Source organism: Hordeum vulgare, chromosome 7H (assembly GCF_904849725.1).
Source record: "Hordeum vulgare subsp. vulgare chromosome 7H, MorexV3_pseudomolecules_assembly, whole genome shotgun sequence".
NCBI classification, from domain to species: domain Eukaryota; kingdom Viridiplantae; phylum Streptophyta; class Magnoliopsida; order Poales; family Poaceae; genus Hordeum; species Hordeum vulgare.
This window is the reverse complement of record NC_058524.1, coordinates 69,560,471-69,582,229: the sequence shown is the minus strand read 5'-3', so window position 1 is coordinate 69,582,229 and position 21,759 is coordinate 69,560,471. Positions and strand designations below refer to the sequence as shown.

The 21,759-nt window shown below is 45.4% G+C and overlaps 2 protein-coding genes across 2 annotated transcripts; both read right to left on the bottom strand.

Annotated features, from left to right (window-relative positions):
• Positions 1-484: 484 nt before the first annotated feature.
• On the bottom strand, positions 485-1,315 carry LOC123409578 (pathogenesis-related protein 1-like). The gene is made up of 2 exons (XM_045102442.1): positions 1,050-1,315; positions 485-968 (listed from the first exon to the last, which is right to left on the bottom strand). The coding sequence occupies exons 1-2, from the start codon at positions 1,234-1,236 to the stop codon at positions 673-675; spliced, it is 483 nt and encodes a 160-aa protein (XP_044958377.1). The 5' UTR covers positions 1,237-1,315; the 3' UTR covers positions 485-672.
• A 13,322-nt stretch (positions 1,316-14,637) lies between these two features.
• On the bottom strand, positions 14,638-15,462 carry LOC123409577 (pathogenesis-related protein 1-like). Its single transcript, XM_045102441.1, has 2 exons — positions 15,200-15,462; positions 14,638-15,118 (listed from the first exon to the last, which is right to left on the bottom strand). Exons 1-2 carry the CDS (start codon positions 15,384-15,386, stop codon positions 14,823-14,825), a joined length of 483 nt encoding a protein of 160 aa, XP_044958376.1. The 5' UTR covers positions 15,387-15,462; the 3' UTR covers positions 14,638-14,822.
• Positions 15,463-21,759: the final 6,297 nt, after the last annotated feature.

Here is a 21,759-nt window from a genome sequence, read left to right as displayed (position 1 = left end):
CGTGCGTCGTTTCATTGCTGAAGGTGGTGGATTGAAGCTTGACTTTGGGATGAGAATCCGAAGTTCAAGCTTGTGGTGTTCTGGCCATCATCGGCGCATGTGTGACGATTTCTTCCTGAAGGCATAGCCTAGGAGTTATGTATTTTTTTCCGTTTCTGATGTCTATTGTAACATAGGGTTAGTGGCTATATGGTGAGTTACTCTCACGAGGTATACGACCTTAGAGTTTATTTTTTTTGCTTTATTTATGGATTGATGTTGTTCGGTTGCTGTTGAATTTTGCATTAAATAATATATGACTGCATGCATCGTTATGATGCAGACGTGGGGGCCATCCTGCTTTTGAAAAAGAAAGCAAACATAAGACCTTCTCGGAACATAAACATCCAATTCAAAATACATATATAAGCTCTTTATATGTTTCAAATAATTCTTTTTATTCCAGTACAAAAACATGAGGAACGTGCGCAAGCAAGCAGCAACATCATCAAACAACAACACCCATTGATAATTGTTACAAATACAAACATTTTAGACTTCTCTAGTCCACACCGTCGTCATCTCTCTTGCTTTCGCTACTTGGAAGTTGGAGAAACTTTATTAGATCGGGAAGAAAGCACGCAAAAATCAAACTAGGGAATGTATAATCATATATGATCTCTCTCAACTGATTTAGTTATAGGCATCCGGGTTGGCGATAAGGTAGGCCTCGGCAGCCTTGAAAATGGCCGTCACAAAGTCCTTGGCCTTGGAGATCTCATCGTTCACCTCCACGCCTGGCAGCAGCTTGTATGTCGATTCCACCTTCACTAAGCTCCCACCGTTGGTTGTCGGCTCCACCTTGATCTGCGAGGTGGCCGACTCTATCGCCGTGCCTATGCCACCACCCTCGATGAGGGTGGACTTGCACTCGCACTTGTCCACGTCAATGAACTCGAGCCTCTCCTTCATGAGGTTGAAGGGCATGGCTGGAAGATCAACTATGTGTTATGCTTTGACCATGTGTACCAGACTGCAAGTGATATGAGTTGTATATATATGATGCATACCTGAGGTGAAGTTGAACTGCCTGACACTGTCGATGCCGCCTTCTCCCTCAACAGGGTGGGCGCTGGTGACGATCTGTGGCGCGAGTTTGGGGGCCAGGGTGTGCCAGTCCATGACACCGGCACGGAAGATGCGCGATGCAGAGACCGACGACTCAATCTCATGGGTCCAACTGTTGGTGGAGGCCATTGATTGCTGTGATGATCAAACTCGCACAACCGATATAAGGGATGTGAGTTGTGACTGTTGTAATGGCGCAACGTTCGTTGGTTTCCTGGAGAGCAGAAGTGAGCGTTATAAATAGGGGCTCAAAACCGGCGCCGGGGTTGGTGAAGCTTAGTCGGATGGGTTTGGTCAGTGGAGACTGGGGAAGGCTCCAAAGCCAGGCATGAGTTTTTCCAAATTGGATGGCACCGTCGGTCGGCTAACCTTTTATCATTGCTGGCTGTGAAAGCTTGAGCTTTTGTCCGCGTGGAAAAATTATTCTAGTGGTTGGTGATTAGCCAGCTGCATTACCCATTAACAAATGCCTGTATCATTACGCATAAATCCGCTAGTTCAGATGTTGGGTTGCATTCCTTTGTAATCATAGTTTGGGCGCCGCATGTACTGGCAAAACACACGTTAGTTTTTTTTTAAGCAAAACCATTGTATATCACGCTTTATCATCTTTGATCATGTACAATGCAGGCTGATTAAAGAGATGCCTGCATGTGGAAATGAATTTTTTTTTAAGCAGCGATGTTTATTTTATTTTATTTGTATTATAGGGCATGTGTTTATTTACGCACGTCTGCTATAAAAACGAAAACGGGTTCTTAATTTTTTTTATTTTATTTTTCAAGCAACTAACTAGCACCTTGCATTGTACATGGACTTGAGGCAGAGGTGTCTTGACTCCTGGGTGCATTTGCACCCGGATGAATAGTAATTCAAGAAATAATTGTAAATACTTTTAAAAACTCTGGATTTTTTGGTAGATGTTCGTGTTACTGTCTCAATTAGCATGCCTGACAATTTTCATCCGAAACGGAGCAGTGGTGTTTCGTCGGGGAAAAAATTGGGTGTGAAATTTTGGGGTAACAATTGATGCTTAATTTTTTTATTTTGCACAGGCTAAAATACTTAACCTTTTGGCCTAAAAATTTCCAGGTAGCATTTGGATGTGACAAAGAAAACATAACATTTTTGTTAGGATTTTCTTAACATAGCCGAATTGCATTTCCCATGGAATTAAGAGTTTTATTCAAGAAATGGTTAGGGAAGGTGGTAGTTTCAGTGGTCGAGCTCATCTGCTTCTATGGGCAAACAGTACAATCAAAACAACATAGCAAACTTTTGAAAAAAGAATATATAAGTCCATGAAAGATGAAAAGTTTTCTATGTGTCTTCAAAATTTTATGACGATATGACATCAAGAGAGATCTGGACACAAAAAATAAAAAAAAATAAAAAAAATCGAGAAAGGTTTTTTTTATGTTTTCTGTCCTGAGCTCCCCCATGTCATAGTATGGTCATGAAACTTTGGCACATAGATAATTTAGTACAAAGTAGACAACAAGCACTGGTGGAAAAACAGGCTTCCGTCCAGCCCCATAAGTCGCGAAGCTGTAGGAACCGCGACTAATGGGACCTTTAGTCGCGGTTCTGGAGGTGAACCGCGACCAAAGGCCTGGGCCCAGGGCGCTCGGTGGCCAGCTGGTGCACGTGAGGGGCTTTAGTCGCGGTTGGCCAGGACAACCGCGACTAAAGGCCTTCGGGCACCTTTAGTCACGGTTTGCCAGGCCAACCGCAACTAAAGCCCCTCCCCTATATATACCCATCCAGCAGCCAACACTTAGCCATTTAGAGCCATTCTCTTCACACTTAGGGTTTAGGTTTGCTTTTGGTTCCTCTTATGCACATAAGGTGTTTGATGAAATGCCCCAAGAGCATGAAACAAACATGACATGAAGTGTTGGAGCCACACTCCTCGATCGCGGTTAGCAACTTGATGAACCTTTGATGTGTCATTGATAAAATATGCATGTGTGTAGTTCATTGTTTAATTTATATTGTTTGTAGCTAGTTAGTTTAACAAATGCATGATGGTTAATTATATATTTTATATTATAATAATGCAGATGAATCGGCAATGGATGTACGTTAACCGACTCTCCGGCGAGTTCACTACGGGTTTGAAAGATTTCCTCGTAGTGGCTAATGCGAACAAGCGGGGGGGTTTTGTTATCTGTCCATGTGTTAACTGTAAGAATCAGAAGGGTTACTCTTCCTCAAGAGATGTTCACATGCATCTGCTTCGGCACGGTTTCATGCCAAGCTATAATTGTTGGACCAAGCATGGAGAAAGAGGGGTTATAATGGAAGAAGATGAAGAAGGGGATGATTTCATCGATGAAAGCTATCTTGCTCATTTCGGTGATACTTTCATGGAGGATGCTGAAGGTGAAGGGGAAGGTGAAGAAGAGGCACGTGATGATCCCGTTGATGATCTTGGTCGGACCATTGCTGATGCACGGAGACGCTGCGAAACTGAAAAGGAGAGGGAGAATTTGGATCGCATGTTAGAGGATCACAGAAAGGCGCTGTACCCCGGATGCGATGATGGTCTGAAAAAGCTGGGCTGCACACTGGATTTGCTGAAATGGAAGGCAGAGGCAGGTGTAGCTGACTCGGCATTTGAAAACTTGCTGAAAATGTTGAAGAATATGTTTCCAAAGGATAACGAGTTGCCCACCAGTACGTACGAAGCAAAGAAGGTTGTCTGCCCTCTAGGTTTAGAGGTTCTGAAGATACATGCATGCATCAACGACTGCATCCTCTACCGCGGTGAATACGAGAATTTGAATGAATGCCCGGTATGCACTGCATTGCGTTATAAGATCAGAGGCGATGACCCTGGTGACGATGTTGAGGGCCAGAAACCCAGGAAGAGGGTTCCCACCAAGGTGATGTGGTATGCTCCTATAATACCTCGGTTGAAACGTCTGTTCAGGAACAAAGAGCATGCCAAGTTGTTGCGATGGCACAAAGAGGACCGTAAGTCGGACGGGGAGTTGAGACACACCGCAGATGGAACGCAATGGAGAAAGATCGACAGATGGTTCAAAGATTTTGCAGCTGACGCAAGGAACATAAGATTTGCTCTAAGTACGGATGGCATGAATCCTTTTGGCGAGCAGAGCTCCAGCCATAGCACCTGGCCCGTGACTCTATGCATCTACAACCTTCCTCCTTGGTTGTGCATGAAGCGGAAGTTCATTATGATGCCAGTGCTCATCCAAGGTCCGAAGCAACCCGGCAACGACATCGATGTGTACCTAAGGCCATTAGTTGATGAACTTTTACAGCTGTGGGGTGGTGTCCGTGTGTGGGATGAGCACAAACAAGAGGAATTTGACCTACGAGCGTTGCTTTTCGTAACCATCAACGATTGGCCTGCTCTTAGTAACCTTTCGGGACTGTCAAATAAGGGATACAATGCATGCACGCACTGCTTACATGAGACTGAAAGTGTACATTTGCCAAATTGTAAGAAGAACGTGTACCTTGGGCATCGTCGATTTCTTTCGAAAATTCATCCAGTAAGAAAGAAAGGCAAGCATTACAACGGCAAGGCAGATCACCGGCCGAAGCCTGCGGAACGCACTGGTGCTGAGGTATTTGATATGGTCAAGGATTTGAAAGTCATCTTTGGAAAGGGTCCTGGCGGACAATCAGTTCCGAAGGGAGCTGACGGGCACGCAGCCATGTGGAAGAAGAAATCTATATTCTGGGAGCTAGAATATTGGAAAGTCCTAGATGTCCGCTCTGCAATCGACGTGATGCACGTTACGAAGAATATTTGCGTAAACCTCCTAAGCTTCTTGGGCGTGTATGGGAAGACAAATGATACAAAGGAAGCACGGCAGGACCAGCAACGTTTGAAAGACCCTGATGACCGGCATCCGGAATGGTTTCAAGGTCGTGCCAGCTACGCTCTGACCAAAGAAGAGAAGGTCATCTTTTTTGAATGCCTGAGCAGTATGAAGGTCCCGTCTGGATTCTCGTCCAATATAAAGGGAATAATAAACATGGCGGAGAAAAAGTTCCAAAACCTGAAGTCTCACGACTGCCACGTGATTATGACGCAATTGCTTCCGATTGCTTTGAGGGGGCTCCTGCCGGAAAATGTTCGAGTAGCCATTGTGAAGCTATGTGCATTCCTCAATGCAATCTCTCAGAAGGTAATCAATCCAGAAGTTCTACCACGGTTACAGAATGATGTGATCCAATGTCTTGTCAGTTTCGAGTTGGTGTTCCCGCCATCCTTCTTCAATATTATGACGCACCTCCTGGTTCACCTAGTCGAAGAGATTTTCGTTCTCGGTCCTGTATTTCTACACAATATGTTCCCCTTCGAGAGGTTCATGGGAGTATTAAAGAAATATGTTCGTAACCGTGCTAGGCCAGAAGGAAGCATCGCCAAGGGCTATGGAAATGAGGAGGTAATTGAGTTTTGTGTTGACTTTGTTCCTGACCTTAAGCCGATTGGTCTTCCTCGATCGCGGCACGAGGGGAGACTAAGTGGAAAAGGCACGATCGGAAGGAAATCAACGATATGTATGGACGGCCATTCTCTGACTGAAGCACACCACACTGTACTGACCAATTCCAGCTTGGTGGCTCCGTACTTTGAGAAACACAAGAATATTTTACGCTCGGACAACCCGGGGAAGCCTGAATCCTGGATTAGGAAGGCCCACATGGAGACTTTCGGCAGTTGGTTGAGAAAACATTTAATGAATGACAATGATGTTGTAGATCAGCTGTACATGTTGGCCAAGACACCATCTTCGACTATAACGACTTTCCAAGGGTACGAGATAAATGGGAATACATTTTACACGATCGCCCAAGATAAAAAGAGCACCAACCAAAACAGTGGTGTCCGCTTTGATGCAGCAACCGAGAATGGGCAAGAGGTCACATATTATGGTTACATAGAGGAGATATGGGAACTTGACTATGGACCCTCCTTTAAGGTCCCTTTGTTCCGGTGCAAATGGTTCAAGCTAACAGGAGGTGGGGTAAAGGTGGACCAGCAATACGGAATGACAATGGTGGATTTCAACAATCTTGGTTACCTTGACGAACCATTCGTCCTAGCGAAAGATGTCGCTCAGGTTTTCTATGTGAAGGACATGAGTAGCAAACCGAGGAAACGGAAAGATAAGAAAACGATCAGTACATCATGCGATGATCCAAAGCGCCACATTGTTCTTTCAGGGAAAAGAAACATCGTGGGAGTGGAGGACAAGACAGACATGTCAGAAGATTATAATATGTTTGCTGAAATTCCGCCCTTCAAAGTGAACACCGACCCAAGCATTAAGTTAAATGATGAGGATGCTCCATGGATACGGCACAATCGTAAGCAAGCAGGGACACAAGGGAAGAAATGATGTGTAATAATTTATTGTACCAAACTTTGTTGAATGGATCATGTGAATTATATTACCCGTGATGTGTTTGGTGTCCATTTTCGAATGATTCGAGATACCATTGATGATACATGAAATTTGGAGTGATTTAGTCATACTCCTGCCTAGGCGTATAATATGCATACTCGTAGTCTTCATAGCCGCCGTCGTCGTTGTACTGGTAGTCGTCGCCTTCTAAGTTGCCGCCGTCGTCGTCGCTGCTGTCGTCGCTGTCGTCGGGCGGCGCTCGTGGCTCGAACTGAGGGTAGCGCAGGCGGGGGATATCGCCGGCCGTGATGTAGTCCATGACGCTCTGCAGAGTCCGGCCGTACCACCATAGCCGACGGCCGGCCTCGTGGAAGTTCCCAGGAGGCAGACCGTCCTCCTCATACCTGGCGAGCGCCCTCTCACGCCGATTGATGAAGAAGGCGTCCCAAGTATGCTGGTTATCGGGATGCCAGCGGGGATTCATCCGCTGCTCCGGCGTGAGGTCGAGGTAGTAGTGGTTCGTGATGGCCGCCCGGCGCGCAGTACCCTGAGGGACGGGAGGGACCGGCACGCTGCCGGCGCTTAGGCTCCAGCCGGTGGGGACGCGGTAGCCCGGTGGACAAGGGTAGTTCGAGGCGCAAAGCTCCTCCACCTGCTGGTAGGTTAGAGTGGGTGCGGTGGAAGCCATGAGAGAGTGATGAGAGATTGTAGAGATGTGATAATGCTGGCCAAGCCGGGCTACATATATGTAGTGAGAAATGGCGGGAAAAATGGGAGCGGGATGACAGGAGGCGGGAAGACAGGAGGCGGGAAGAAAGTGGCGGGAAGAAAGAGGCGGGAAGACAGGGAAGAAATGGCGGGAAGAAGAGGAATCCAGAGCTGGTCATCTAACCTTTAGTCCCGGCTGGTTGGTGCAACCGGGACTAAAGGCCAGACCAACCGCGACTAAAGGTCGTTGCGCGCGGGGAACGCAAAAACGACCTCTCAGCGGGCGGATAGGAGAAGAAAGGGGCGGCGCGCTCACGGCTCGGGCGAGAGGCCTCTCAGCGGGGCATCACAGCCACCGCACCAGGCAGGCGTGAGCAAGATGGGTCGAGGCCGAAGGCCGGCCCAGGCCGGGGGGGAGAGAGGCTCTGGCCAATGTTCCCTTTAAATGGATTCTCTTTTTTCTGTCCCGTTTTAGGCAGATTCAATGTATTGTCTCTATGCATATTTTTCCTACGAAAATATGCTTAGAAAACAGAAAATAAAATGTTTGAAGTTTCTATAAAAGCAATGATGATTTTTCTGAAAAGAAAAAGATAAAAGGTTCTGAAAATAAAAGAAGATTTGGGGGGGGCCTTTAGTCGCGGTTGGTCTGGCAAACCGCGACTAAAGGTTACCCTTTAGTCGCGGGTCGCCTCCCCAACCGCGACTAAAGGGGGGGGGGCGCGGGAACGCAAAAAACCCGCCAAAAACCCTTTAGTCGCGGTTGGGGAGGCGACCCGCGACTAAAGGGTACCTTTAGTCGCGGGTCTCGTCCCCAACCGCGACTAAAGGGGGGGGGGGCTATAAATACAAGTGCGGGTCGCCTCCCCTGCCGCCGTCTTCTCCATCTCTCTCGTCTTCTCCGATTCCAACCGTCGCGCGCGCGCCGAAGGCCTGCCGCCGCCGTCGCCCTCGCCCTCGTCGACGCCGCCCGCCGTCGCCATCGCCGTCGTCGCCGCCCGCCGTCGCCCTCGCCCGCGACTAAAGGGTTCACCCCTATCCTTTCATCTTTCCCGCGCCGCGCCCGCCTTCCTCGCTTCCTGTCGCCGCCTTCCTCGCTTCCTCCGCTCGAAGCATTGCGCTCGTCGCTGCGCTCATAGCCGCCCTCGTCCCCGCGCCCATCGATGCCGACAGGGCTCGCAGAAAAAGAACGTCTTGGAAGAACGTCTTGGAAGAAAAAGAACGTCTTGGAAGAACGTCTTGGAAGAAAAAGAACGTCTTGGAAGAACGTCTTGGAAGAACGTCTTGGAAGAAAAAGAACGTCTTGGAAGAACGTCTTGGAAGAAAAAGAACGTCTTGGAAGAACGTCTTGGAAGAAAAAGAACAGAGACTATCTATTTAAAAGTTTCATCGAATATAAAAAGTTTCATCGAATATGAAAAAGAACAGAGACTATCAAATATGAAAAAGTTTCATCGAATATAAAAAAGATCATCGAGTTAAAAAATCATCAATTTAAATAATTAATCAATCTAAATTGAAAAAAATTAGCGAATTTGGAAAAGTTCACCATTTTTGGTTGAGTTTAAGACTATCTATTTTGGTTAAGAAGAGAGGGAGTCATGGGACGAAAAAACAAAGGGAGTAGGAGAGGCAACGGAACCAACTCCTCTTTTAATAATGAGATACTTACATAATATTTACTCCCTCCGTTTTTAAATAATTATAGTCAAAAAAAGATAGTCTAGTTTTTTTAACTACAATTATTTAGGAACAAAGAAAGTATTTTCTTTTATGATTAAAAACTAGCAAATGAACCAGCGAATCGGCGGTCGGCCAGTGCAAAGCTGAAGCAGCAGGTTCACGGTCAAAAACTCTAGTTAAAACTTTTTCATGTGTCGGATATTCAGCCACAGCCGTCGGGAAGACTATGCAAGAACAAAGAAAAAGAAATAAAGAAAGGGAGGTCATCACTTCATCTTGAGAATAGAAGACGTCGGGAAGAAAACGCTCAGTTGATGCGACCGCTAGCATCCCACGAAGAGAAAACATATTGTCGAGCCCTAAGATTTCTCGATGCACCTGCACAGTCCCGGGTCTCATACTCGTGTGGTTAGTACACACGGCAGTGATGAGAAAAAAAGTATGGTCCCGGGTCTCCCTCTCCGTGACGCCGTCGTCTGCCGCCCCGTCTCGCGCTCTACCGCGACACCCTCTCCCACCCCTTCCTCGCCCCCTCCTTTTGCCACCGCCCTTTCGCCACCGCCACCGCCACCGCCCCCCTTCTTCACTTAATTAATTTGTTTTTACTACATGTTTTCAGGACTGACATAATGACGGACGATAGAGCTGACCCGATTATGGACAACTATGATCCGGACGGTGAAGCACATATGTTCGGCATCATAAACGGCGATATTCTATATGTGCCGACCGGAGAAGAAGAAGATGATATCTCTTCTTATCTGAACCTTGACGGTGAAGATGAAGGGCGCCGTCAGCAAGATGATGCCGAACAAACGTCGATAAACGACGATCTTCAAATGGAAGTAGCAACCACCTCCGGCGCCGAGGTATATATATACATTGAGCCTCTGGTGATACAAACTAACTGACTTGAATAAATATGTGTGTACTAACGCGCGCGACTCTCTTTCTTATTTTAGCCCTCGGCCGGATCGTCGAAACAATCGAGTACGTCGTCAAAGCGTGGCGCAACCAAGACGATGAAACAAGGAGAAACATGCACCATCGAGGTTGTCGACAGTGCAACCGGCAGGCCGCTGGAGCCCCGCAAGAACGCCACCAAGTTTGTCAGCCAATGCGGAGCCGTTGTTAGAGACAACGTCTCGATCACCGTCCAGGAGTGGAATGAGCCAAAGAAGGCACGAATTGCTGCAGGTTTCACTTTTGTCGATAAGAGAACAAAAAAAGATTGCTTCAAGAAGCTTATGGAACATTTCGTTCTACCTCCGGAATACAACAAATTCGATGAGGAGGGTAACAAGATTGAGGAAAACAAGGAGAGGAGGAGGCTAGTCAAACAGTTCGCTCTTCATAAGATGGCCGACGCATTCCGGAAATTCAAGCAAAATCTAGCCCATGACTTTGTCAAGCAGAACAAGACTCCGGATTTCAAAGGACAATATGAGAAACTGAAACATGATTGGCCAGAATTTGTGAAGCAAAAGAAATTGGAGCAGTTCATTCAAATATCGAAAAAATAAGGAAAATGCGGCTAAGAAGGAGTACAATCATATTATGGGGCCAGGAGGGTATCGCATTTTGTTGCCTAGGTTGGAGAAGATGGAGAACGAGCTGAGGGCGCGAGGAATCCGTCCAGGTACGGAGGGATGGGACCCAAGGGCCAAAAGCTGGTGGTACGGGCATGGGGGAACGCTGAACCCGGAGACAGGGGAGTGTGTTTACCGGGGCAAATTAATTAAACCCACCCAAGCCCTTATTGACGCAATGAGGGATGCTCAAGAGGGGAAGATCAAGTTCAACAGAGAGAACGACGCGCTGACAAAAGCCCTCGGGAATCCTGAACACGGAGGACGTGTACGAGGCATGGGGCACATTCCGTGGAAAATAGGGTTCCCCCAGAACGATGACCCGTACGGTTACAGAAGCCGTAAGAGAAAGATGGATCGGGAAGCAGATGTTGTGGCGCGGTTGGCATCGGAAATGGATGTGATGAAGAAAACCATGAGTGTACTAGTAGCCGAAAGAGATGCAGCTCGGGTGCAGCATGAAGATCATCCAGCGGATCTCGGAAGCCAGCAGCGGAGAAGCAGCGTGGCTTCCACGGAGGCCCCACCGGCTGGTGCAGATGCACCGACGATCGAAATTAATGCACCGGAGCCTCTGGTGGTCGAAATTACTGCACCGGAGCCTCTGGTGGTCGAAATTACTGCACCGGAGCCTCCTCGCTACCCCGTGGACGATATAAAGGAGATGAAAGAATGTCATCTGTATTATCCTATCGGGAACATGTCCATGAAGGTAGCCATCGGCAGTGCTTTACCATGTTTACCTGGAGCACTCCACCACAACAACCCCATTCAAGATGGCTATGCTCGTGTCACGGTGGAGGACATAGTCCAAGGCTTTGAGGACCTGGAGATTGACATTGCTACACCTGAAGGGGAGAAAAGACTTGGAGATGTCAGGCGCCATTTCATTCTATGGCAAAAGAAGTTTATCAAGTTTCCAGGCGAGGCGCCAAGGACAACAAGTCCACCCCCCTACGGTGGTGGTGGTGGCGGTGGCGATGGTGGTGGTGGTGGTGGTGGTGGCGGTTCACCTACACCTCCGTCACTCAGCCGACGCCCCCCAGTCCACAACGTCCGGCGGGTGATCAGACGCCGCCCCCCAGTCCTCGTCCGGCGGGTGATCAGACGCCGCCCCCCAATCCACCTCCGGCAAAGAAGCAGAAGCAGAAGCAGTCCTGGATTATTAACCCGGACCCTTATGTACCTAAGACCACAAAGGTACCGGAGCCATCACTGAAGCCTCTCCCCACAAGGCCTTGGGAACGTAGTGCCAAGGAAGTCGACGCGGCCGCGGCTGCTGATTTGGAGAAATGGAAGGCGGACTGCAAGAAGAAAAGAGAGCCCGAGCCCAAGCCAGTATTTTCTGATGAGCAAAAGAAGTGGGCTAAGTCATTTTTGAGCACACCGTCCCAAGCCGCGAAGAATCTGCCTGACGACTATGCACGTGAACTTCGCAGGCAGGCACTCATGTTCAAGGAGAACAAAGAGCGGGAGAAGGCCGAAAGTAAAAAAAGCGGGAAACAAGTTGCCCAGCTCGGGGAACAAAGTAAACAATCGATTGCCCCGCTTATAGTGGAAGCCGCCGGTCCGGATGCCCCCGAGATCATACAAGCTGCGGCAGCACAGGGATTGACTGCAACGAGTGCCAGAGAACAAGCGGCCAACTTAGGTATTACTCTTCGTGAACTGTTAGGCCTTGATGAGGCGCCAGTGAAGGAGGTAGTAATTACATATGTCAAGAATGGGCCTCTCGTCGAGCCTGCGCAGGAAAAGGATCTACCTCCACAAATGAAAGGTCTGCTGAAATGGTACAAGGGTTACATAAAAAATAAAAACGCCAAAGATTATATTTATGCGGAAGTTAGACATGAGCATCACTTCAAACATTACTATGTACAAATTGAACTGAGTGAATTGTTCCAGCTTTTCAATCTGCGCGATCTCGACAAATCTATCATCAGTTGCTACGTTCTGTAAGTGATTTATTTCTACCCCATCTCGTTCATATTGCCTGCACTATATATATGTCCTAACTATATTGTTGTGTCCGCTATTATACATGCAGAATGAAGATTAAGGAATGCAGAGTAAGGAACATCCATGATGTTGGGTTCATTGACCCACACATCGTTAATGGACATGTGTTGGAGCATCACCCCGCCGACATGGAGGCAGACCTGTGGTAGTTTCTTACAAAGCAGGAACTCAAAAGTGATATTCTATTTCCTTACCATTTTGGGTGAGTGTTTCTGTCTTGAGCACATTCTCTTTTGTTTACTCCATGCATGGTATGTGGCCGGCTAATCGATGAGTTATGCATGACGTACTGTGCATGTATCGTGTCCGCAGGTTCCACTGGATTCTGCTAGTAATTAAAGTTAACACCTCAGAATGTCTCGTCCACGACTCTCTGAATATGGATCCAAAGCTTTGGGGCGGCATGAGAAGAATGCTGCAGAAGTAATTATTTTCATTCATTTGCGCTCTATATCGATCGGCCTATTTCGTTCATTTCCTAATATCAAGTAACTAATAACTCTCTTGTTCATTTAATTTTCTTTGCCTCGTAGGGTTTGGAGACGGTTCGTAGATACAAAGGTCGGTGAATTCAAAAAAGAGCTAGAATTCAAAAGGTCAAAGCCTAAGAATGCTGGGGATATTCAGCCAGCGGGGACCAATCTATGTGGATACTATGTCTGTGAGATGATCCGGAGATACACCTCTGAGTGGGTTCCGAGTGATACCAATGCGGGGAGGAATAACCTCCGGATGATGCTTAGTCCAGAAGCTCGCTTCCGACCACTTCAAGAGGAACTAGCTGGATGGTTCAGCAGGGAAGTCCTCCATCCTAAAGGAGAACACCATTACGAGGACGTAGAACTTTATATGCATTAAATTATGTATGGAAACTTGTTCAAAATTGTATATGGTCATCCGATGATATTGAATATATATTGTATATTCCTCTTGAATTCTTTTTGGTTCTAATTTCAAATTTGTTTAAAATTGTACATTCATATGCATGTATGTAGTACCGTAGAATATATGAAATTCCTTCAAAATTAAAATAAAGCACAAAAGAAATAAAACAATACAAATTAAACAGAAAACAGGTTTAGGGGGGGGGCGCGCGCTAAAACCCTAAACCTGTGGCGGCCTTTAGTCGCGGTTGGCCAGAAGAACCGCGACTAAAGGTCCTCCGCCCCGACGGCCGCCTGGCGCCCACGTGGACGGGCCTTTAGTCGCGGTTCTTAAGAAACCGCGACTAAAGGTGGGGGGCTTTAGTCGCGCTTAGTTGGTCGCGGTTGCGCAACCGCGACTAATGGCAGTTGCGAACCGCGACCAAAGGCCTTTTTTCCACCAGTGAAGTAATTATTTTATTTTGTCTAGCTAACATGTTTTTTTTTTCTCAGGAACACTTTGGAAGAACTATTGCAATAAAAATATAATTTTGGATACGAGGGGCATGCGTCAAAGAGCACGGTATTTAATTCACTAACACTCACAAGAATCGCTTCATGAACTCGGAGTAGCGCGATTGGTGAGTTAGACATGCGGTGGCATGGCAAAGTGTTCATGTATGTCGCGCTCGCGTCTGTGTATGTACGGTATGGGAAGGCGTGGCATCTGAAAAACATGCGCCAGAGTTTGTAGTATCAATAGGCGAGAAGGCATGTTCTGGGTTTACCCGGGCTCACCGGAATCACCGTCGGAGCTTGGTACATAGGCCGCAATTGTGGGTTAAATCCAAGTAGCCTGAGCGGAGAGGGCTCATGGAGTGGGTTCTAGGAAGTTGAGGGCATATTATAGGCAGGATTTGGTGGCTGTTGGGGCTATGAGGCATGCATAGAAGGGTCATGATTGCGGACAGAGATTCCGAGTAGCTCAACGAGAGAGGATTGGACGAATCGTCAAAAAAGCTACATCCGAACAAACTGCATAACCCTAATTGAGGCAAATGTGATGCCAAAAATAAAAACACAATGGATTGTACATTCAAAATAGCTCTTCCTATTTGAAAAGAGCGAGTGAAATCATGTTCAGTCAAGCAAACATAAGAATTTCTCAGCCCACAAACTTCCAATTCAAAATATATATACGAGTTATGTTTGTGTTTCAGATACCTCCTTTTATTCTAGTACAAAATGACAAGGAACGTGCGCAAGCAAGCAGCAACATCAAACAATAACACCCTTTGATAGTTGTTACAAATACAAAAATTTTAAACTTCTCAAGTCCACACCATGGTCAGCTCTCTTGCTGTCACTACTTGGAGGTTGGAGAAGCTTTATTCGATCAGGAAGAAAGCATGCAAAACTCAAACTAGGGAAAGCATAATCATATATAATCCCTCTCAACTGATTTAGTTGTAGGCATCCGGGTTGGCGATAAGGTAGGCCTCGGCGGCCTTGAAAATGGCCGTCACGGAGTCCTTGGCCTTGGTGATCTCATCGTTGACCTCCACGCCTGGCAGCAACTTGTATGCCGATTCCACCTTCACTACGCTCCCACCGTTGGCTGCCGGCTCCACCTTAATGTGTGACGTGGCCGTCTCGATCGCTGTGCCGATGCCACCACCCTCGATGAGGTTCGACTTGCACTCGCACTTGTCCACATCAATGAACTCGAGCCTCTCCTTCATGAGGTTGAAGGGCATGGCTGCAAGATCAACTATGTGTTATGCTTTGACCATATGTACCAGACTGCAGGTGATATGAGTTGTATATATATGATGCATACCTGAGGTGAAGTTGAACTGTCTGACACTGCCGATGCCGCCTTCTCCCTCGACAGGGTGCGCGCTGGTGACGATCTGTGGCGCGAGCTTGGGGGCCAAGGTGTGCCAGTCCATAACGCCGGCACGGAAGAGGCGTGATGCAGCGACCGACGACTCAATCTCATGGGTCCAGCTGTTGGTGGAGGCCATTGCTATGATGATCAAGCTAGTACAAGTACAACAAATGATGTGAACTATGACTGTTGTAATGGCGCAGAGCTGCTTGGTTTTCTAGAGAGCAGAAGTGAGCGCTATATATAGGATCTCGAAAGCGGGGTTGGTGAAGCTTGGCCCGAATGGGTCTGGTGAGTGGAGACTGGTGAAGGCGCCAAAGAGCTTTTCCAAATTGGATGGCGGCTAAGCTTTTATCATTGCTGGGTCTGAAAGCCCGTGCTTTTGTCAATCTTTAGTGTTGTTTTTAAGAGCTTGTCCCCGTGGGGAAATTGCTCTAGTACTAGTAGCTGATAATTATCCAGCTGCGTTACTCATTAACAAATGCCTGTGAGCGTGTACATGTATCATTACACATAAATCAGCTAGTTGAGATGCTGGGTTGCATTCGTTTATAATCATATTTTGCTCACCGCATGTACTGGAAAACACACGTTGTTGTTTCTTTTAAGCAAAACCATTGTATATATATCACGCTTTATCAACTTTGATCATGCACAATGGAGGCTGATTACAGAGATATTTTTTTTTTTGGAAAAGGAGGTTAAAAACCCCGTTCTTTGCATAAATCGATGCATACGGCCATCTTTATTTATTATTTAACATAGGTCAAACAAGAACATATATCAAGCCACCCGAAGCCACCACTCACACCTATAAAATTCTATAATATGGAGTGCCCTCACTCCCCATATCTAAAACAAGAGGCATTGTCAATCCATCCACATAACATATCGGAACCCACAACCGGTGCAACATTCATAAAGCGTACACCACATGCATACGTTTTAGACGCCGCCATCATCATCTAACTGTTGATCCATCTTCAGAAGAGAGATCTGCATCATCGTTGCAAGTCCGTCCATCCATCGACGCCACCACGGCGCCCAACGGCGCCATCATCCCACGCTCGTCCGTCCACACGCGAACATTCTGGAAATCTGTCGTGCGGAGCACCTGCCGACCAGGTATGAGCTCGAGCATATCACCTGTCGGCCAGGCATGCCTTGACATCTCCACCGAAAGCTTCGTGCAAGACGAAGCCGCTCCACCTCCTGCCTCTGTCTTTCAGCTTTGCTCCACAAACGATGCTCCCAAGAGAGAAGACGACACCGCAATACCGCCATCGTCCAATCTGGAAGACTAGATCCTAGGGTTTCCCCCGGAGCAGCACGAGTTGGACGACAATAGTTACACGACGATGCCTTCATCAAGGTAACGACACAGAACACCATCATCGCCTGCCATCGACTCGGTTTTCATCGGCAACTTTGTCTTCCCGACTCACAGCTGGAACTAGACGGCGGATATCGAGATCTGACCATCCAGCCTCAGGCCGACCACCTCCAATGGAGGATATGGCTACCACCGCCAGCAGCACCGGCCAGATGAGATCTCGCCGAATGCACCGTCGACCAGTCAACCCATGGCCACATCCCCTCCTGGTCCGCCCTTCCCACGAAGCCACCGGAGCAGTGCCGAACTGTCGGGAAAGACAAAGACCGAAGGGCGATCTCGCGCCGCTGATCCCTCCACACCGTCGGGCGGCAGCCTAGATCCCCTCCGTCCCCATCACCGGAGGGCGCCGGGATTAGCCGGGCATGTCTCGGGGATGACGAGGTGGAGGAGAGGGGGGAGGGGGCGGCGGCCGGGGCACTGGGGTTGATTCTCTTATTTCCCTAGAGGGAGCGATACAACGGAGCCAAGCACATGCGTTTATTTAGGCACGTCTGCTATAAAAACAAAAACTGGTGCTTAGTAAAATTGGTTTATTTTTGCAGGAACTAACTAGCACCTTGCATTTTACATGGACTAAGAGTTTAATTCAAGAGATGATCAGGGAAGGAGGGAGTTTCAGTGCTCGAGTTCATCTGCTTCTTTGGATGAACAGTAAAATAAAAATAATATATATTTTAAAATAATATGAACCCATGAAAGATGAACAAGTTTTCAATGCGTCACCGAAATTTCATGACGATATGACATCGGGAGAGCTCTAGACAAGAAAAACAAAAATCAAAGTTTTAAGAAAGGTTTTTTTGTACTTTGGAACATATATTTTATTTTTTTCTGTCCTGAGCTCCCCCCATGTCATATGGTAATGAAACTTTGCAGGCATATAGAAAATGTATTCATATTTCATGTACAAAAAGTTTCAAATAACATGACGACATACTGCCACCGCATTGAACTTCTCTTAGCCCATCAAAGCCATGTCTGTCTCATGGGGTTACCTCTATTATATTAGGGAAATCCCGAGAGACTCGGTTCTAAATACCATACTGATCTTAATGTCGCCAACGTTCGGCATAGCCTTCCAGTCCTCTTTGTCCTTTACCTCTCCTTTTTTGGTCTTCGGTATCTTGGGTACCTGCTTTGTGGCAAGAGACAAGATTGTTGTGTAACACACAGAAATAATGTTAAATGTTAAAGTAAATCAACAATCACTTAATACACATACATAGGGGTTGTGAGGCTATGCCTTGGCCATTAGCCTGGCGGGACTACTCACACATCATGAACAAATCACAAACAAAGTTATTGTAGTTGGCAACCATAATCCTGCTTCCGATTCATCTCATCTTTAGTTCGGCTTACAAAAAATGTCCCACTTCGAGCACCCGGTTCGATGGCACGGCTAGCTGAAGCAGACACATCCTCCTACCTATTTAAAGATTGAGAATAGATTGAGGAAGTTGCGTTCCTAATCTATCTATACAGACTCTCCAGAAATTACCACATTAATTAAAATTTACGAGCCGTTACTCCGGTGGGACTGAGTTAGGACGGTCTAGATTAATCCATGTATTTTCCAGCTTCAATCATCTATACCTATACTAATTACTGACTCTCCAGAAATTACCACATTAATTAGAATTTACGAGCCGTTAATCCGGTGGGACCGAGTTAGGACGGTCTAGATTAATTCATGTATTTTCCAGCTTCAATCATTATATATTTCAAATTATATTTGAAAAAATAGCCATCTATATCATCACGTTATTTAGAGGTAGCTAGCCCTCAGATTAATATCTACACTTCAAACTAATTCACAGTTTGGTAAAAAAATACATGTCAAAGAAAAGATCGCTGGCTAACACAATATAGGTGCACGCTCCTTTTTTTCTCGGAGGTTGGTGCAATCCCTGCCGTGAGAAACATGGTTTTTTTAAATAAATAAAAAAATAAGCTTGTGGTCAAGTTATCTTTCTTTGTTCCCGTGCGTTGCCACGGAAGAAAAAAACATAATCTCCAATGATGGTGACCACATTATGTTCACATATCATCGCTTGATTTAAAAATTTTGTGTACAAACGCAAGAAATTGTTTTTTCTTTAAATTTATTCACAAGTTGAAGCAATCTTTACATTTTCAAAAAATATATATCATGGTTGTCAAAAATCTTATTAATTCAAAGATTTATCTGAATTTCCAGATTTCTTTTAGAAAACATACAATAATAATCCAATCCATCCAACAGTTAATTCTTTAAAATTCACACAGGTATATTATCACAAAGACTTAGAAGCATTAATGTTTAACTACATACATTAGATCTTTCCTGAACAATTTTACAAATATGGAAACGATTTTAAAATCGAGAACATTTTTACAATTTACGAACATTTACTAAAAATCGTGAATATTTTTTTATATTTCGAACGGGTTTAAATATTTTCTTTTGAATTGGCCATCAATTCAAGAAAAGACGAACGTAATTTTTTATGTTGGAGGATTTTATTTTAAATTCAGAAACATTTTTTGAAACACATGAAGTTTTTCTGAATAAACAAACATTTTTATAAATCAGTAATATATTTATGAAATTCATGGACATTGTTTTAGAATTTGCAAAACAAATATAAAAATTCGGCGCTTTTTTGAATCCTATTTTTAATTCAAAATAAAATTCGTCAGCATTTTAATCCAAATTCCTCTTTTTTAATATGCAAAAGTTTTTGTAATTCTAAATTATTTAAATTATAAGTAAACAAAAATGGAAGGGAAAATTTTAAATAAAAAAAAGAAACTATCAAAACAGGCATTAGCTATTTTTAAAATTTTAGGACATATTTTGAATTAGAAAGCATTTTGTTAAATGCCTTTAATAGTTTTTAATACATGGAATTGTATTTGAGATCATGAACTATTCTTATTGTACAAACATTTTATTGTATATGCGAGCATTTTTTACAAAACTCCGAGCAGTTTTTGAAGTCACAAACATTTTAATTTTTTAAATATGTTGATTTACAATTTTCAGTTTAGTAAAATTTTAATGATTATTTGAAGTTTTAATTATTTAAAAGAAAAAAATAAAACAGAACTGAAAATAAGTAAATAAACGGAACTAAAAGCAGACGTCTGTGCATGGCCCGCTCCATACGGTGTGCTGGATATTCTCCGACCGTGCAGAGCGTAATATAGGAGGTTTTTTACATGGGCCGGCCCAGTACAAGATTTTTCGCTTTGTGAAACATTTTCTATTACTTACCGGTGGCATGGTGGGTAATCTGTGCAAACTTTAGGAATAATTTTTAAGACGGATGACTAGAAACCGAATTTACTTTATTATTAGGGAGAGATATACGTAGATCCATGGTTTCTTCTTTTTTCCCAAGGTAACCCCAGGACCCCATGTCACCTTCCTCAAGCGGTCAAGCACTTATCCCATTCATGACCTTTTCCTTCGATCTATGAGTAGTTATTTTGTGTCCGTAGGTAGTTCCCAGTCATCTAGGATTTTCACGTGCATCGATTTCCTGCTAATTGACTTTCCCGCATCTCCTGCAAATTTACAGGTTATTCTGGGACTCGAATTGCCAGGTACTCCTTGATCTCCCTGATGAGAAAGGGCAGCAGCGGTGGTGTAAGATTTCCACCTTATAATCATTGTCGCAGGTGTGCAGGTTCTAGGCGCATGTCCATGTGAGCACTGGTGGCTTCTTGAGGCCGAAGAGCTGGAGCTGCTCGATCACTAGATGAAAACGACGGCAGCATGGAGGCAGCCTAAGAGACACTAGACATGTGGATGAAAGAAGGTAATTCTTATAGCGTACATGATGGTTGACTGCTAGTTTGATGTCAATGTTAATTTGATTTGTTTTCTAGAATTAAAAATCCGCATACAGGATGTTCTAAAATACTCCCTCCGTCCCAAAATAAATGTCTTGAGCTTAGTATAATTTTGTATTAAAGCTAGTACAAAGTTGAGACAGTTATTTTGGGACGGAGGGAGTATGTATAATAACATCATCTGCATTGGAAGTTTTCGTCACGGTGGAGGAGGAAAATATGGTATATATGGTGCTGAGGAAAGATGATAGCGACCCCATTACATATCTAACTAAAGAACGTGATTCAAAAAGTACAATGTTGGTTGACTGCTGGTTTGATGCTACTGTTAATTTGATGTGTTTTCCAGAATTAAAAATGATTTGTTTTCTAGAATTAAAAATCCGCATACAGGATGTTTTAAAATATGTATAATAATATCATCTGCATTGGAAGTTTCCATCACGGTGGAGGAGGAAAATATGGTATATATGCACTAGTGGAAAACGGGCCTTTGGCCTGGACCCTTTAGTCCCGGTCTTATATATGCACTAGTGGAAAACGGGCCTTTGGCCAGGACCCTTTAGTCCCGGCCTCCCTTTGGGACGGGACTAAAGGCCCGGCCACGTCGCCCCAAATCGTAATGCCGCCCACGAGGCTTTGGTCCCGGCCCGTAAGGAGCCTTTAGTCCCGGTTTGTGTCTCAAACCGGGACTAAAGGGCTATGCGGTGTGCAACCCGCATGTGCGCCACCTTTAGTCCCGGTTTGTGTCTCAAACCGGGACTAAAGTCCTCTGCCTATATATATAGCACAGCCCCCCTCTCCCCTCTTCCTTGCATTTTTCTTGGATGAAAGAGCGTGGGTGTGTGCTAGCTCTCCATTTTTTGATGCACTAGAGGTGTTTGTTGAAATGTGTGTTAGAGCGATGCCGCTTCAGTTCACCGAACACAACTACGATATGAGATGCCCGAGCCACGCTTAAACCTCTTCCTCTTTATTTCTACTTATTCTAAAAGGTTAGCAACTATATTTCCTCGTTTAGACCGTGCGGTACTAATTTTTAGGATCGTGATTGTATTTGATATACTGTCGTATAACGCAGATGAGCCATCCATGGATGTACGGTGATCGACGCACAGCCGCTTACAGAGAAGGCGTGCATTCTTTTCGAGATGCATCCGATGCGAACAAGCATGGTGGTGGCTATATGTTTTGTCCATGTGTTGAATGTCGGAATGAGAAGGATTACACTTCCTCAAGAGTCATTCAGAGCCACCTGCTTCGGTCCGGTTTTATG

What these genes read in the sequence shown, in the direction of transcription:
- LOC123409578 (XM_045102442.1), bottom strand. Translation starts at nt 1,236, where the DNA reads ATGGCCTCCACCAACAGTTGGACCCATGAGATTGAGTCGTCGGTCTCT. An exon ending in GCAGTTCAACTTCACCTCAG is followed by an intron (nt 969 to 1,049) that starts GTATGCATCATA and finishes TTGATCTTCCAG; the next exon opens with CCATGCCCTTCAACCTCATG.
- LOC123409577 (XM_045102441.1), bottom strand. Translation starts at nt 15,386, where the DNA reads ATGGCCTCCACCAACAGCTGGACCCATGAGATTGAGTCGTCGGTCGCT. An exon ending in ACAGTTCAACTTCACCTCAG is followed by an intron (nt 15,119 to 15,199) that starts GTATGCATCATA and finishes TTGATCTTGCAG; the next exon opens with CCATGCCCTTCAACCTCATG.